Source organism: Prunus dulcis, chromosome 7 (genome assembly GCF_902201215.1).
Source record: "Prunus dulcis chromosome 7, ALMONDv2, whole genome shotgun sequence".
Lineage (NCBI taxonomy): Eukaryota > Viridiplantae > Streptophyta > Magnoliopsida > Rosales > Rosaceae > Prunus > Prunus dulcis.
This window is the reverse complement of record NC_047656.1, coordinates 15411204-15427700: the sequence shown is the minus strand read 5'-3', so window position 1 is coordinate 15427700 and position 16497 is coordinate 15411204. Positions and strand designations below refer to the sequence as shown.

General features: G+C 37.7%; 4 protein-coding genes across 4 annotated transcripts; 1 reads left to right on the top strand and 3 right to left on the bottom strand.

Annotated features, from left to right (window-relative positions):
• Nucleotides 1–563: 563 nt before the first annotated feature.
• Nucleotides 564–1554, bottom strand: LOC117634814. The gene has a single exon (XM_034369056.1). The coding sequence runs from the start codon at nt 1350–1352 to the stop codon at nt 588–590; it is 765 nt and encodes a 254-aa protein (XP_034224947.1). The 5' UTR covers nt 1353–1554; the 3' UTR covers nt 564–587.
• A 5225-nt stretch (nt 1555–6779) lies between these two features.
• Nucleotides 6780–8911, top strand: LOC117635107 (lipid phosphate phosphatase epsilon 2, chloroplastic). The gene is made up of 4 exons (XM_034369450.1): nt 6780–7348; nt 7545–7770; nt 8305–8378; nt 8536–8911. The coding sequence occupies exons 1-4, from the start codon at nt 6983–6985 to the stop codon at nt 8761–8763; spliced, it is 894 nt and encodes a 297-aa protein (XP_034225341.1). The 5' UTR covers nt 6780–6982; the 3' UTR covers nt 8764–8911.
• On the bottom strand, nt 8909–11653 carry LOC117635102 (putative pentatricopeptide repeat-containing protein At3g47840). The gene has a single exon (XM_034369443.1). The coding sequence runs from the start codon at nt 11603–11605 to the stop codon at nt 9473–9475; it is 2133 nt and encodes a 710-aa protein (XP_034225334.1). The 5' UTR covers nt 11606–11653; the 3' UTR covers nt 8909–9472.
• A 576-nt stretch (nt 11654–12229) lies between these two features.
• On the bottom strand, nt 12230–14973 carry LOC117635106 (mannan endo-1,4-beta-mannosidase 7). Its single transcript, XM_034369449.1, has 5 exons — nt 14301–14973; nt 13989–14183; nt 13707–13829; nt 13165–13367; nt 12230–12943 (listed from the first exon to the last, which is right to left on the bottom strand). Exons 1-5 carry the CDS (start codon nt 14622–14624, stop codon nt 12487–12489), a joined length of 1302 nt encoding a protein of 433 aa, XP_034225340.1. The 5' UTR covers nt 14625–14973; the 3' UTR covers nt 12230–12486.
• Nucleotides 14974–16497: the final 1524 nt, after the last annotated feature.

Genomic DNA, 16497 nt, shown 5'->3' with positions numbered 1-16497 from the left:
GCATGTATCAATCAAAGGTAACAAAAGCATATTTACACGCATACAACTCTTTTTATGGAAGTTGGAATTCAATTCGATTCCTCCTAGGCTCTATTTTCCCACCATTTAATAATACCAGAAAAATACCAAATAATACATATCATATTATCACAGTGTATAATATATTGGTTCCTTTCCTCAATTATGTAGTCCACTTGGTGCACCAGCATAATGTTCAGATTTCAGAATAAATTCCCTAATTAACAAATTCCTTGCATCGTCAGACTTATCTCAATCCAATCAAAAGAACATACATGTAACAAGGATAGCAAAACAATCTCAATCCAACTAAAAAAACATACATGTAACGGATATAACACTCTTTTATTATCTCTAATTAATAACACGTGTAAATATTATCTTACATATCATGATATTCACTGGGATAGAAAAACGCAAAACAAATTAATTCAGCAAAAAGGATTGTAGTAAGATTATTTGAACCCAATATTTTTACCAGAAATTACTGTACATAACATCAGGTAGCCCAATTAACCCACATTTAAATTCTCTCTCTCTCCTCATTTGTTTTTTTTTTCTAATTCAAATTAGCTCTTCTTTGGAAGAACAATGGCCAGAGACTCCTGGTGACGAAACTTCAACTGCTTCTCTATGAAAGCTTCTATGGTGCGCTGAAACTCCTCGTTACTCAGATTGTCCTCCGCCTCCATATTTTCCGGCCGATAATCCTCGCCTGCATTCATGGATTTCCGGCCAATCTCGGTCTCCGATCGCCGTAGCTTCGCCGTTTTCGGCTCTCTCTCGAACTTCTCCGACCTCGTTCTCCGAATAATCTTCAGAAACTCCGATTCCGAGTCCGAGGACGAGTCAGTGTCCGCTTTCGGATCGGCCGAGTTCACCTCGGAAACGATCTGCTTGTCCTGGTACACAACCTCCTCCTCCTCCCTCACGCCCGAAATGACGTCGTCTCCAAACTGAGACTTCGAACTGCTGCCGCTGCCGCCAACTCCACCGCCGTTTTCGATGAGCTCCTCGCAGAGCTTGGCTTCGACGGCGCCGTCGTGGTTATGAGCCGAGGCGACGTGGCGGGACTTGAGGACGAGAGATGCGATGATGACGTGGCAGAGGAAGAAGACGAAGAGGGGGCTCGAAACGACGCCGGAGAGGAGGCGGAAGTAGTCGCGCGAGAGAGTGAGTGCGATGGGGAGACGAGAGAAGGTCCAGGAGACGAAGACAACGCCGGCGCCAAGCTCGGCGAAGCGAAAGAGTTTCGCAATGCTCCGGAGGCGATTGTACCTTCGCATCGCGCTCGCTTTCTCTGCTTTCACGTCGTGGAAATCCCACGCCTCCATATCCGCAGAGAGATAGAGAAACGAAAGCGATCGGCGGATGCTGAAGGTGCAATTAATTAATTATTAACGGTGAGAGAAAATTGAAAATTTTTATTATGGCATTGGGGTTGATTGATTTTCCGGGAAAGTTCAGAGGGAAAGGGAAAAAAAAAACTTAGGGAGGAAAATGTTTACAGAGGAAATGAAATGGAGGAAGAATTGAACGAAGTGAAGCACTTGTCAGTTTGTCACGACCATGCTTTTGCCTTTTATAGACTCTCCCAAAAATCCTTTGGCTTTATTTAATGGTTGTTTTTTCCTTTTATATTTTTTCATTACAATAAAAGATTAAATATAGAAAAATACAAATTTTAAAAAATTGCGCTCCAATAATACTTATCCATCTTAGGGCAAGTTTGACATTACTGTATTGTGAAAATAATCGCTGTCAAATTTGCTGTGAGATAAAACAGTTTGACGTTTGATAAACTTTTTGTTAAAAGTGTTGTTGGTACTGATTCTCACATAATCAGAAAATGATTGCCGCATAATCATTAAACACATTGTCTCTTCAAAACTGATTTCTACATAACCAAAAAATAAAAGCACATCATTAGCTGTTTTCTCTCACATCAATTTTTAACAATAAGTGATTTTCTCATAATTTACCAAACGGGCTGGGCTTTCCAATTTTTTTTTAAAATAACTTATCACCCCAAATAAACAATACCAAACCCAAGTTTATTTTATAAATCGATACGCGACTGTATATAAATCGCAATAACATAAACTCAAACCTAAAATCGACAGTTTAACTCAAACACAAACCTAAGTTTCTTTTGTAACCCGATGTTTCATTCTATTTTTTCCACCTCCATGCATAAACACAGGCCTAAGTTTCTTAAGCATCATATTGCGGCTTGGGGGGTAATGAGTAAAAAATGTGTCCGAATTTTTTCTGAAACGATGACAAGATGTGGTCTTTATGTCACGTGAGGTGGTTTGTTTCAATAGAGGATTCAGTCCCTGCGCGCCTCGTGTGCTCTGGCTGTTGGTTCGACCCAACATATTTCTCATGTGCTGTGGTGTGTACCAATTCAAATTCAACAGTATATAGCCCTTCTATACTTTCATTTGCTTGGTCTAAATCATCGTTTACCTTTCTTTTCTTTTACTTCCCCCAAGACTTGGTCCAAACCTTCTCAGCAATTCTTCCTTCCATTTTTTTTTCTAATTGTTTCTGTTTTCTAATTTAAAACACACGATAATTAATCAAATAGAAGAATAGCGTCATCAATACGAGAAATTCTTTGATCCGACAGATAGAGTATCGCATCCGTCTATTGAAACATTTATACAAATATAACTCTTCAATTTTATGTAGGGTTAGGGAGAGGGGACAAAACTACTTTATGTGCACAAACTACGGTGCATACTGCCTCAGTGAATCAAGTTCGTGCACAGTGCATGGCAGGGCTATGCGTGCATTAAAATGTTATAACCTGAAACTCATTGTACGTCCATTTAATTAAATTTTAATATATTATTTTTCAGCGTGTAAGTAATAAAGTAATAATCCATCTAGGCCAGAAACAAACAAAAAAATTAAAAAATAAATAATTTTACTTTGAATTTTCTTCTCTTTTTCAGGAAAATTTAGTCGGGAAAGGAAACGATCTCTGATGATCAGCTGCTGGTCCTTTCTTACTGAGATTGCAGAGAGTGCAGAGAGCTAGATAGGGTGCTTTGACAGACACGCGACCTAAATTTATTTCCCGAGACAAATTCAATTCAGAAATAAGCTCGATCAGAGGGTTGGTCATTGGGCAACCTGCTAGTCAAACAATGAATGAATCTACAAATATAAATAAATAATAATACTTGAACAATATTTGAAAAAAATAAATTCAAATCAAATTTGGAAATGAAATATTTCTAATGAGTTTGGTTGACTGGGTTGAGTTTCTTCTTTCTTGCATGGGATCATTTGGAATGGATAGGGGTTCACAGGGACCCAGATGAATTAATGGTGAATTGATCAAATATTATACAAAATTAGCCTGTCTAGGGTTATTTATAAGAATAACATTGTTTTATTATTTTCGGCTAATAATGCTATGTCAAGTTTATGTGGAAGTATTATCATGCATATCATAGCGTTATTATCTAAAAATAACAAACTAGTGCTATTCTCGTATCCAGAAAATCTTTCTCCTAGGGTTACATATTCAGTCCTCAGTCTTCTCTTTTGTCCTTGAAGCTTTCTTTTCCTTTGTGCAGATTGAAAATAAGCAGCCACTTTTATTGACAGAGTGATGGACGCCTGCCTACAGTCCTGTCCAGTCCCGTTCAGGCCCTAGCTTCACCATCTCCTTCTCCACGCCGTTTAACCTGCTTCCTACACGTGGCAATGCCCCACCCAAAACACTCACCACCCAGTCCACAACATTAAAGCTAGCTTTCAGAGCTAGTCTTCTACCGCGCATGTTTCACTTTTTGACTCTTTTAGCTTTCACATGTTATGGGTTGACTGATACTGATGTTATAACACATTTTGGCTCAGTCTTCGGTCTGAGAGTTCACTCGTATTACAACACGCGTAAAATACTCTCATTCATATCATAACACGCGTATAATAATTAATATACATATATTATAATTTGAATGAATTCGTAACATAACGAAATATTTCTCGCATTATTATATAATTCATCATTATACTAGTTTTTTATACTTCACTTCCCATTTCCCATTCAGGCTGTGCAGAAAAAAGAACTCGGGCTTGTTCCTTACGATTTAGAATTCAATAACATTTTCTAGGAGATGAAAGAACCTGCAAATTATCCATCACCAACAAAAGAAAACAATTTAAATTACATGGGCTCCATTTGTTCCATAAATTCTGCAATTTGGCTTTGTCCTGCTCTACTATTATTATTACTCTTGGATTCATCCTTGAGGCTACCTATCTAATATTATCCATAAAGCATTTGGATGGAGTAAACAAAAGCAGATAAAGGAGCTTTTAGTGGTGGAAAATTTGCTTCTCCGGAATCTGCATGCAGTCAGTGTCAGTGAGAGTTCCATTGGTGGCAGAGTTTGCAACATAATTATTTTGAAAGTGATTTTGATATAAAAGCCGAAGCTTTTTGTTGATGATAATGGGACTTTCTTGGCTGTAAAGACTGAGAGAATATATGTAAAGGCTGCTACAGCCTACAGACAGTTCCTTTACCTTTCAGTTTAAGTCTTGTATTCAATTTTAGTTTGGCTTTATTGTGTGTGGATGATGTGGTCTTAGTAAGCTCCACACAAACATGACATATATTTGACCCCCTTTTTCTGTTTTACAAAGAGGAACGACTAAACTTTTGAAAGTGTTGTGTGCTTAATCTTTAAAATCGAGTCGACCGTCACATATCAACTAACTCTTAACAGAGTCGTTCTATGATATGGGTATCATATATAAACTATAGATGTGAACCTTCATGTTAACAATAGTTGAATTTCATTCACCTGTTCACGGGCCTCACTGTTCTTCTGGTTTTTGCTTTTGGTTACTTCGCTGCTGTTTTGGTTATGTTGATCGCTCAGCCCACAGAAAAAGAAAAATTCCTACGTGTGTTTCTAAACTTAAAGCCCACAACTCACTCCATCTCCAGTACCAGTCAAAGTTAAGCCCACTTCATGAAATAAAATTCTGGCTTGGCCTCTGAAAGTGGTAATGCAATTTTTCTATATGACAATTCGTTGGGTAACTTTTTTGTTTTTGAATTTTAATTTTAATTATTGTTTTAAACATAGATAAAGATGAAATAGGTGAGAGAAAGGAAGGGATGACTGAAATTAGAGGAAGTGATGAGGGAGAGGTGGAAGAAATCGATATGAAAAGCTACATAATATGAAAACTAAAACTAATTTTAAGTTATCAATTAAAACTTTTAATTTAGTAATAAGTCTCTTCACAACGTTGAAAGAGGTTCTTATTTTGAAGTCCTCATATTCCAAGAATAAAATTAAGAAAAGGAAAGAAAAAAAACCAATCTTAAGATATTTTCATCATTCTTCTTGATGACTGTGGGCTATTGCCACTGTCATGAATATAAAACGATTGTGGGAAGGGAACTCTTGGCATAATGTAAATAAACTGACAAAGATGGACTTACAAGAATATTGCAAAGCCTTAGCAGTCAACTATTCTCTTCCATTTTTCTGTAACTTAATAATAATGGTAGCCAATTCAACAAGAAGAAAGAAGATCCCAAAATTGACTCCAACTCAGGCTGTCAATTGAAACACAAAGACTTGAGAATGGACTACAAAATCTCAAGACTCCAAATTGCTCTTATCTTACTTTTTCAAGAGTCCAAGTCATTCGCTTATATGAGTTTAGTTAAGTTGGTTAGAGCGGAAGTGCTCTCCACTTTGCATCCAAGTTTGAGTCCCCATTCGATAGTTTAAAATATAATATCGCTTGTATAAAAATAAAGAAAAAAATCCAAGTCTCGTTTTTTTTTGTTGGGTCTCTCACTACAAAATGTAATGCTATATAAACCACATTTATGAATCATATTATAGAAAAATAATTTTATTGTTATGTTAAAATCACTTTGCAACTGCACCCTCTAACACTGAAAAAACTTTGAAAGTGGCTATTCTGAAGGTCAAGTCTCTCTTCTTGAATGAAATTCATGATTTTAAGCCCAAAATAGAAGGAGGCTTTGCCAGAGTTGGTATCTTTTAGGGCCACTTCCTTGTTTCATTAGTGTAATAGTGTAGATGCTCGAATTTGCTTGTTTGTTTGGAAGTGTGCATATGGGCCACTGCTGATTTGTCTGGTTATGCGTTTTGTAGTGCCGGTGCGGTCAGTTTTTCTACTGTCTCCTCATATGTAGGATGACGAGAAAAACAGAGATGATATTTTCAAGATTATTTTTATAATTGGTAATTCACTTACGACATAATTACATTATTATAACAAAGTATCGCATTCAACATACATATATATATATATATATATATACTTCTCATATTAATACGGATTTTTATTTATTTATTTATACAAATGATATTGAGAGAGGGAGAGTCGAACTTAAGATTATATGTCTCATATTAATGTGAATTAATTGAGTATGATATTTATTCAAACTAAGTTAAAAAAGAATAATAAAAAAAAAAACAAAGTATCACATTCAAAATACATATATCGTTCTCATATTTACGTGAGAGTGGAGCTTGATACCAATTCAAATTAAGTTGAAAGAAGTAACACTCAACCAAAAAAAATACTTGGTTAAAGTCATTTTCTTACCCAATGATCCTTTTTAGTGTGGATAAAAGTTCTTAAAAGAAATAAACGTTTGGTTGAACTTTTTTTTTTGGAATCAAATCTTGAAATTAATAATAAGCACGGTATTTATCGTAATCAGAAGGCGGTGACACCGCACACAAGAATTTGATACCTTCTTGGAAATTTCCAGAAATGTTGCTAGGGAGAAATATGTAAACCCGGTCCATGTTTGGATTTTTCTCGGCAAAATAACGCAATGGATGCGCCACTCATTTCCTAGTCCAATCCAAAATAGACATAAAACTTTGGAAATGGCTCTCGATGGGTTTCAGTCTTACACTCCATCCCAGTTGAATAAAACATGTCATCAGCAGCAGCAGCCACCAATTTCCACCAGCCAAACCTCGAACTCTTTACCTGCCGATCTTGCACGCTCAAATCTCTGAAACCCATTTCTTCTCTACGATTTCACACTTCAAAATTTGTTTTCTCTGGTGGGTTATTATTAGTCCCCAAGAAAGGTGTTTCTGGGAGGAGGAGGAGGAGCAGAGCCATGGGCCCCAACTCCATGGTTGAGCTAATAAAGATGCTACCTTTTAGGAACCCTGATGATGATGATGATGAAGAAGGCGTTGGAGTGCTTCAACGTGATGATTATGTTGATGGGCCTTCAGAATTGAGTCCTTTGATTGTGGATAAAGGGTGGGAATCTACACTCAATCGACTGGTTGGTAATTTCTAATTTCCTCTTAGTTTTACGGGTTTGTTTCATTTCAAAGCTCTCTATGATGAGAGTTCTGGGTTTCCAATCCAATCATTCTGCCTGTTTTGTGTTTTATCAACATTCTGATTTTTCTTTTTATTTGTTCTTTTTTTTAGTATTTGTTCTTATGATATTAGTGGCTGGTTTCTGTTGGATATAGAGCAAGTGGATTATATCTGCCCTTTTTGCTGTTGTGATTCTATGGAGGCATGATGCTGAAGCCATGTGGGCTGCTATGGGGTCTGTTGCAAATACCATTCTATCTTTGGCACTCAAAAATATACTAAACCAGGAGAGACCTGTTCCCTCATTGAGATCTGAGCCTGGAATGCCTTCTTCCCATGCACAATCTATCTTCTACATTGTTTTGTTCACAATTTGGTCAGGTAATCTCTCTTAATTCCTCTTGAGTTTAAGAGCACTTCTGAAATGAAATTGGTTTGGAGAGATTTAAGGTATGTTTGTAACTTAAAATATGTTGATTGGTGTAAACTACTATAATCAAGTTGATGTAGAGTGTTTGCTTGATGTACATTGTTGGTCCATTCCCTAATATGCAGCAATGTTAATGGGGAGAATACTAAGACTATGAACTTTTAAATTTTCAAATTGTAGTCACAGAAATATTTGAGAGAAAATAGACGCCTTTTGTGGGCATCACCATAGTCTACCATGCTGTATGCAGAACAGTATCATCTTTAGCTCATTTTCTGCTATGACTTTGTATCAGCTTTGATATCGTGAAAGGTTTTGGAAATGAATAAAACTATTCCCATAACCCAACAAGAACAATTGGCATTCAGCTTTCTTGTTGGTTCTAATGAGAATTGGCACGTAGATTTCTTGTTCGTGTTAGTCAAATATGAATTTGCTACCTCTATTTTCTCATCTAATTCTGTTGCCTGTGTGCTATATCGCAGTTGTGGAATGGCTAGGGATAAATGAGATTACCCTGACCATCGGTGCTTTTGCCTTAGCAACTGGGATATATCTTGTAAGTGTTCATATTCAATCTTGCTCTGCTTTCAGTTAAATGATGCTTTGAAGCTTGGCTTACATATTTGAGTGTTCAAACTTCTTTAGTTGATTTGAAGAAAACAGAACTGAAAGGGTATATTGCTTATGCATATCTTTGTGATTTGTCTTTGCAGTCGTGGTTACGAGTCTTGCAAAAACTTCATACACTCAGCCAAGTGGTTGTGGGTGCTACATTTGGAACCATTTTCTCCATTCTTTGGTTGTTGTTATGGAATGCTTTTGTGTATAGAGCATTTATTTCCTCTTTATGGGTTCGAATAGTTATAGCATTGTGGGCTGCTGGGTTTTGCCTAGGATTTGTTGTATACGTAATTCGTCATTGGCTCAGGGATGAACGTTGAACTCTGAAAATTGATAGATAGTAAGATGCACTTCTTTTTCAGTTCTAACCACAAATTGATCGCCTCCAATGCTTCTCAATTTCATTTTTCTGTTAAATGTCATTCAGAGAAGTAGAAATGTATACAAATTCACTATTCGGTACCGAAATCAATGTGCATGGTATTGAGCATGTTCCAACTATACAGTTACAAATGTTATAAATTGCCCAAAAATAAGTAAAAAATATTTACAGCAAAAGAAGAAAAAGAAAATTGCATTTAGATGAGTAACAGAAGATGCAAAACTCAAGCAAACATTTATTTCATGAATATAACTTATAAATTAGTCCTCGGGTGGTGAAAAAGTCCAAAATCTTCCACGCAAGCGTGTGCATTTTCTTGGAAGACCAGTACATAAATTTCCATGTCTTCAGTAATGCTTGACCTTTCAATGTGGCTCTGGATTCAGATTCGCATGTCTTCAGTAATGCTTATCCTTGAGCCACAGCCATGCCTTAAGAGGATCTCCACATAAGTAGAGGTATCTTAAACAAAGCTTCGTTTCACATCCTTGGTTGAGTATAAACCTATGGACGAAAAACTGGTTTTTTTTGCATGTAATTTATGTATTGAATTTGAAGCATCTCCTCAGAACTTTTCATATGCAACTCTCAGATTTAGCTTCATCAAATTGGAGAAATAAACTTTTTAACTTCCAATCGACTAAATGCTAACCTTCAACATCAATTAATGAAGACCTCATTTCCTGAATAGTGCCTTCTGTCTTTGAAGCTAGCAATTTCAACACACTGTATATATCATCACCTTGTGGATGAGAACTATCTCCAGCAACAAATGCAGAAATCCGATCCTTGACCTTTATCCATGACCATCCGGGCTCCTTAACTACCCCCTTTGATCTCATCATTTTCCTTACATCTGCTGCTTCCCTCCACTTGCCTTTGGCAGCAAACATATTTGCCAGGGTTATATGAGTCCCTGCACAATTTGGGTCTAATTTAAGAATCTCCTCTGCAGCACGTTTTCCACAGTCAACATCACCATGGAGCCTACATGCTCTAAGCAGAGTAGACCAAACAACATCATCCTGGTGAAAGGGCATACCTTTGATCATATGTTCTGCCTCGCTTAACCGTCCAGCTCGACAGAGGAGATCAATCATGCAGCCATAGTGTTCTTTTGAAGGATTAATCCTAAAGTTAGTTCTCATCGAATTGAAGTAGTGGAAACCAAGATCAACCAATCCAGCATGGCAACAAGCAGCAAGAACACCAATGAAGGTGACCGAGTCTGGTTTCAGACCAGCACTAGGAATCTTCTCAAACAGATCAATGGCTTCTTGGTAGTACCCATGTTCAGCATATCCATTAATCATGGCTGTCCATGAAATAATATCATCATGTTCTGTCACATCAAAGATTTTTGCAGCTTCTTTTATACTTCCACATTTTGAATACATATTGACTAGAGCACTTTGTACCATAGATGTACACTCTAAACCAACAGACAGGACATGAGCATGCAATTGCTTCCCTTGCTCAAGCATTGCCATGCTTCCACAAACACTCAATACACTAGCAAGAGGAAACTCATTTGGTTTTGGTCCTTCCCTTCTCATCCACGACAAATACTGGAAAGCTTCTTCTCCATAACCTCCTTGAGAATACCCTGCAATTACAGTGCTCCATGAAACAATATCTTTTATGCCCATCTCGTTAAACACGTTAGAAGCTGAATCCAAACGACCACATTTGGAATACATGGTTACAATGGAATTTCCTACTGACAAAGAAGCGATAAGACCCATGTGTAATGCGCGGGCATGTAATTGTTCACCCCATTCAACTCTAGCAAGATTGGCACATCCAGAGATAACGGCTGCAAAAGTGTATTCATTAGGACTCACGCCGGATTCGTGCATTTTTATAAATGCTTTGATTGCAAGGTCCTCTTGACCTGTCCAAACATATGTTGTAATGATTGATGTCCATGAAACAACATCCTGGGTCCTCATCTTTGCAAACAACTGCAACCCATAGTCTAATTTGCCACATTTATTGTACATGGTAGCAAGAGAGTTGGCTACAAATGAGTTCTCATCAAACCCTTTCTTCATTGTTTGTGTGTGAACCGCTCTACCATAATTCAAAGCACCCAAATCAGCACATGCCTTCAATGAGATAGCAAACGCATATGCATCATACTGTACTTTTGATCTCCACATTTCGGAAAAATACTCCAAACCCTCCACATTGTAACCAGCACGAACAAGCCCGGTTATAATGGTAGTCCAAGATACCACATTTCTTATCGGCATTTGGTCAAAGACTCTACATCCTTGCTCAATCTTACCAATCTTCATATACATGTCAAGAAGAGCACTGCCCACAAAGACTGAATTCACAAAACCCGATTTTATCGAATACCCATGAACTAGTTCCCCATAAGACAAGTTCAAACTAAGTCCACAAGCCTTGAGTGCAACACTAAGAACAAAGGGGTCCGTGCAGAGTCCAGGCTGAACCCACATGTTTGAGAACAAAGCCAACGCTTCGGAGGCGTCAGAGGCACCAACATAACCTGAAATCATATTGGTCCAGGAAATCTCATCTCTTTGAGGCATTTTATCGAACATTTTCCGAGCCTCTCCCACATTACCGACTTTAACTAGCTGCTTCAGTTGAGCGTTGAGTTCGAGCATATCTACATGACTACCCAAAAGGGTATTCTGCTCTAGCTGGTCTGGTTCTGCCTCGGAAACCAGAAGGTTTCTACATTCTTTGTGAGCAAAGGCCGACGCTGTAAATATTCCTCGAATATGAGGTCGAATTGATAAAATCATGTTCTGTTTTTTTGCTGCACGCAAGACTAATGCTCTGTTATCTGAGCGACCATGCGAAACATTTGGCGCCCAAGTTTGAGAAGTGCGAAATATTTTCTTTTTTGCGGTTATTTTGTCTACTGGGTTTGAAGCCCACAACTGTGGGCTAGGCCAATCTCAGTGCCCACAAATATTTTTTTATTTTTGCTATAATGGTATGCTGGTTACTGATGATGAAACTAACCATGTTGGTCGTTTTGTGGTTTAATTGCCTTAAATGGAAGCCACGTCAAGTGAGTCAGAGAAATGACTCGTTACGAGTAAGGAGGTTAAGTATTTTTCATGAGTATAACCATTGGAGATGAAAATCTTGCATTAATGATCTTAGATTTCTCCGTCAAATGCCGATTCATTTTGAATTGAATGCTCATATTTTAATATGGTATTGGAGCATACTATTCACGTCACCCAATAATATATGTTGTTCATGCATTTGGCTTGAGTGACGCCACACCTGAAGAGGTTTTGTGATGCTCACATTTTACCATACTCATATCTGCCAATTTGATTTTACAAACTAGTCTACCGCTTATGATATAAGTTCTCCAATCCTTTAGCTTTGGGATTTTATACACAAAGATCAAGTACCCCAAGAATAAGTGATCTGTTTCATTTTGCAGCAACATTACAAGATTGATAGAAAGAAATAAACAAGTTTGACTTTATAAACCAGAAAACTCTGCCTAAACAACTCAGTTCACACCTCATAACATAAATATAGGCAGGGGAAAAGAAAAGCACAATAGTTGACACAAGTTTCCCTCCTGGACGAACAAAACATTCATCTGCATCATCTCTAAGAGGTAAAACCATACAGCAACCTCACAAGGTAATGCATTCGATCAATTTCCTATACGCTTGCCTTTGTTTCTAGCCAACCATTCAGCCCTTCTAATGGCCCTTGCCCTTTTCCACATCTGAGCATTTCTTATCCTGGCAAAAATCTTCCTGATCTGATGGAGCTTGTGAGATTGTTGAGCAATTACATTTGCAGTTGAGGGACTCTGGCTCAGAACTATATCGTACCCATCACCGAACGAGTCCATGCCTTCAGTGAGAAGTTGCCAGAATAGGCCCCCAGCAGCTGCTCCTCCTCTTCTTGCTGAAGAGTATATCTTGGAATACACAGTGTTGAAGAGCAAGTCTCTTTGGTAGGTGTTGAAACCAGGATCTTTCCAAGATTTCCCAAATTCTGTGATGAACACCGGCTTTCGAAGAATGTATTGTGCATCTTGGATGTGGGTATCGAGCCAGTTGTTCAAGAAAGAGAGCTGATTTTGATCATTTGAGCTAGACAACCTGCTCATGCAACACATGGTAAAAAGACACCAGTCAGGAAGCTGTACTAAGGAAAGCTATGTTATAATTGACAACATTGAGCCTTATGAAATTAAGTACTAGTTATATGCATTTGAAAATGGACATTAGAGAGTGTTTTAACCTGCACTAGGTCTTTTTACTTATATATACTCTTTTTTTGGTGATGAAAGTTGAAGAGATCCTGCAAGTAGCATATTTACCATTGATCAGGATAAGAGTGAACTGTTGCAAAATCGATGCCGGGAATCCGATTATTTGCAATAAAGTCTGTTCCTATATTGAAACCAGGGTTGAGTCTCATCCTCTGAGGTATGGCTTGTCCATAAAATCCTTCTAGACCAGCTTCCAGCAAGTGGTTTCTGTCTATTGATTTCACATGAGAAGCCATTTCCATTATCCAAGCCTGTTATGAACACCAATTAGTAAAAATTTGGCATGAAAAGAGTGCAATATAAAGAAAAGCCATCCTAAAAGAGCAATGCATAACAGGAAAAAAAAAAAATTGGTAGCTGCAATTAGTAATTAGTTAGCTCTATACATCAAGATTTTGCCATCTGTACCATTTATTCATAGACTGCTGTTGGTTAAGGCAGAGAACTAGCCTTGTTACTTTTCTAGGAAACTTGGTTTAGTAACAGATTAAACTATATTAAAAAAAAATGCAAATTGAAGATTCTTAAAAATTTCCCTGATATTGAATATTGATATGCAGGATGAAATTAGATAAAGGCTTGTTTTTAACCTGAACAGTCCTTCCTGAAGGATCTGATGTGCATCTAGGTTCATTGATAAGCTCCCAGGCCATAATTGTTGGGTCATCTTTGTAATGAACTCTAGTATAGCTGTTATATCTGTTAAGAACAGTCTGCAAAATAGTTTATTCAAATTAGAATTGAAAAGAAAAGGCTCATCATAGACTGTTATTCCTCCACAGAAATCATTTCCAGACCAAAATGAATAAATAAATAAATAACTAAACATACTAAAATCTGATAAGAATCATATAATATGCACTTTCACTTACAGTTACATGGTTCTTGTAGTAACCCTTAACAACAGGGTTTCTATAGAAATCATCATCAGAGGTGAGGTACTGCCCCTGACTCCTTGCCCAGTTCACATACTGCTTCCTTCCACCAAAGCTCTCATAGTTGTTCACCAAGCTTAATATCAGCTTAATCCCATACCTTCTGGCCTCAGCTATAACAAAATCCAACCCCTTCAAACCAACACAAAACAAAATAAGAATTGAAAAAAGGGTTCTAAAATCACCATCAGTGCAATATTTAAAGATCTAAAAAAACAAACAAACAATTAAGCACAGTGTGAGAGGAACCTTGAACATTTGCTCATTGTAGGAGCCAGGGGAGTATTGAAGAGGCCTGTAACCTCCATCACTGAAAGCCCAAGTTCTGGCCACTGTGAGCCCATGGCTAGTTGCTTCACGAAAAACAGATGAAACTTTGTACCTCTGAGATGGGTCAGAAGCCACATACATCAACCAGTAGCCATTGAAGCCGTCTGCATAGTATGGGCTACCATTCAAAAGAAAATGCACTCCCCTGGTTCTGATGAAGCCATCACCTGCTTCAACATGGATGGGAAAACCTTGTTGGTGGATCAGAATAGCTAAAAAAAGAGCCAAAGCTAGATGCTTCATCTCTCTTAATGTGGAGCACTGAATCTTTAGCTAAAGGAAGTTGGATAAAGCCTGAAGATGAGTATTGTCTTCTTACAACTACAAATAAATAAAGAAAAATAAGACAGTAGCCGACACAAGAGAGAAACTGCCAAAATTGGTGCCCCTTTGAGCTGAACAATCCCTGAAAATGAAACTACCTGTGCCTCCATGGTAAATTTCTTAACCCAAATTTACTCTATGCACAGCAGAAAAAACTTGCCTATCTCACGTTTCACGTACCTATCTCTCTGTCTTTTTCATCACGTGAGATAAAACATGTTACATGGAAGTTTTACTCCTATACAAAAGCCTTTGCTTTAATGCAACATTGCGGGGCACAAACCATTTAAATTTTGGTACTACTCAATTCCCTCAGCTACCTGTTCCTAGCTCCAAGATCATGGTGTGATCCTGAAAACTTATTTACTAGACCCCTTGATGTACTAATGCCATTATAGTGCCCTGTCATAATTAACGAGAAACCAAGTTGTCTCCTTTTATGACCATGGAACTGCATGCCCAACATGTGGGGTTCCTTGGAAAAGAAAGAAAAATACTCAAATCAGTTTAACAGAGCAATGATGTTCCCACCTTCTCCTTTAGGTTAATTTTACCTAACGACCTCATCCTCTACAGTACTTGTTTCAGAGTAGTTGTGTTGCAAGTTTCAATCTTTTTTTATGTACTAGATTTGTGGGATCAAATTCTAATGCTGGAAAAGAATGAAAAGCACCAAAGCTTGTTTCCCTTTTCGTTTAACTTTTTGTCTATGGCTAAATTTCCGATCCTCTGATGAGTGGCCATGATCTTGTAAACCCCGTGAGCCGTACATCATCAATTGCATAGAACAGAACAAAAATGGTAGTTTTGGCTGTTGGGGTACTAATTCCTTCTTCAATTTCCCATTTTTTAACTTTTAGGCTATGTTTGGTATGCCTCACTATGCCTCACTGGACTGGACTGTGCTATATAATACTTAAAACCCATGTTTGGTAAAGAAAGGGATTAAGTTAAATGGGATTGTATAGTCCAACATTGTTAAAAACTCCGGACTCGCTTGTCTAACATAGCGATGCCGAAATGTGGTTCGCAAAATAGCGAGAGCGCTATTTTGAACACGCGAGTCCGAACTGCTTGAATCAAATTCAAAACCTCACCACCACAGTTCCAATCGAAACTTGTTGATGAGTATCAATTAGCTATAGTTGCCGTTCCAAGTTGGCTTGGGCTAGTCAAAAGGCAGATTGATATATAGACATAAACTCAGGAAACCAACAAAACCAAAAAGTTCAATATCCAATAATATGATTGAACCATTGGCCAAATTGAAAGGGAAGGAGGAAAAGTTTTCCTGGTGGAATTCAAGAGACAGAGAAAGAGCTCAAATCAATGAGTTGGCTCTGTCATCTAGGAAGCCTCTGCCAATAAAGACCTCCAACAATAGAAGGAGATGCGGAAGCAGATCTAGCTAGCCCAAAGGCCAATTGAACTAGGGAGGCCAAGGAAGCAAGCTTTCTTATTTTTTCTGCAGCAAGGAGATGAAGGTTTTGGGTTAGTCTGGATCTGGAGAAGTATGGTGGTTTCGAGAGATAAAGAAAGAAAAAGTGTTTTTGAATGGTTTGGGAGCTTTTTTGTTGGAAAAAGAGAGGTTTTTTTTTGTTTTTTTTGGGGTGGTCATAATGGAAAAAGACAGGTAAGTAGAAAAAAAATATATTTTTGAATGAAATAGGAAGGTAAAAAGAAGAAGAAAATAACAAAAAGAAGAGAGAGAGAGAAGAAGAAGAAGAAAAGGCTGGAAAAAAAACTGAAAACAGAAAAAGAGATAAATTAATAACATAATTATTTTTTAGTC

Bases quoted from the DNA above. Each gene is read 5' to 3' on its own strand.
- LOC117635106 (XM_034369449.1), bottom strand. From the start codon at position 14,624: ATGAAGCATCTAGCTTTGGCTCTTTTTTTAGCTATTCTGATCCACCAA. The intron at 13,830-13,988 runs GTAAGTGAAAGT...ACTATTTTGCAG, and splicing joins ACTACAAGAACCATGTAACT to ACTGTTCTTAACAGATATAA. The intron at 12,944-13,164 runs GTAAATATGCTA...TTGCATGAGCAG, and splicing joins CACTCTTATCCTGATCAATG to GTTGTCTAGCTCAAATGATC.
- LOC117635107 (XM_034369450.1), top strand. From the start codon at position 6,983: ATGTCATCAGCAGCAGCAGCCACCAATTTCCACCAGCCAAACCTCGAA. The intron at 7,349-7,544 runs GTTGGTAATTTC...TGTTGGATATAG, and splicing joins AATCTACACTCAATCGACTG to AGCAAGTGGATTATATCTGC. The intron at 8,379-8,535 runs GTAAGTGTTCAT...TTGTCTTTGCAG, and splicing joins TAGCAACTGGGATATATCTT to TCGTGGTTACGAGTCTTGCA.
- LOC117634814 (XM_034369056.1), bottom strand. From the start codon at position 1,352: ATGGAGGCGTGGGATTTCCACGACGTGAAAGCAGAGAAAGCGAGCGCG.
- LOC117635102 (XM_034369443.1), bottom strand. From the start codon at position 11,605: ATGATTTTATCAATTCGACCTCATATTCGAGGAATATTTACAGCGTCG.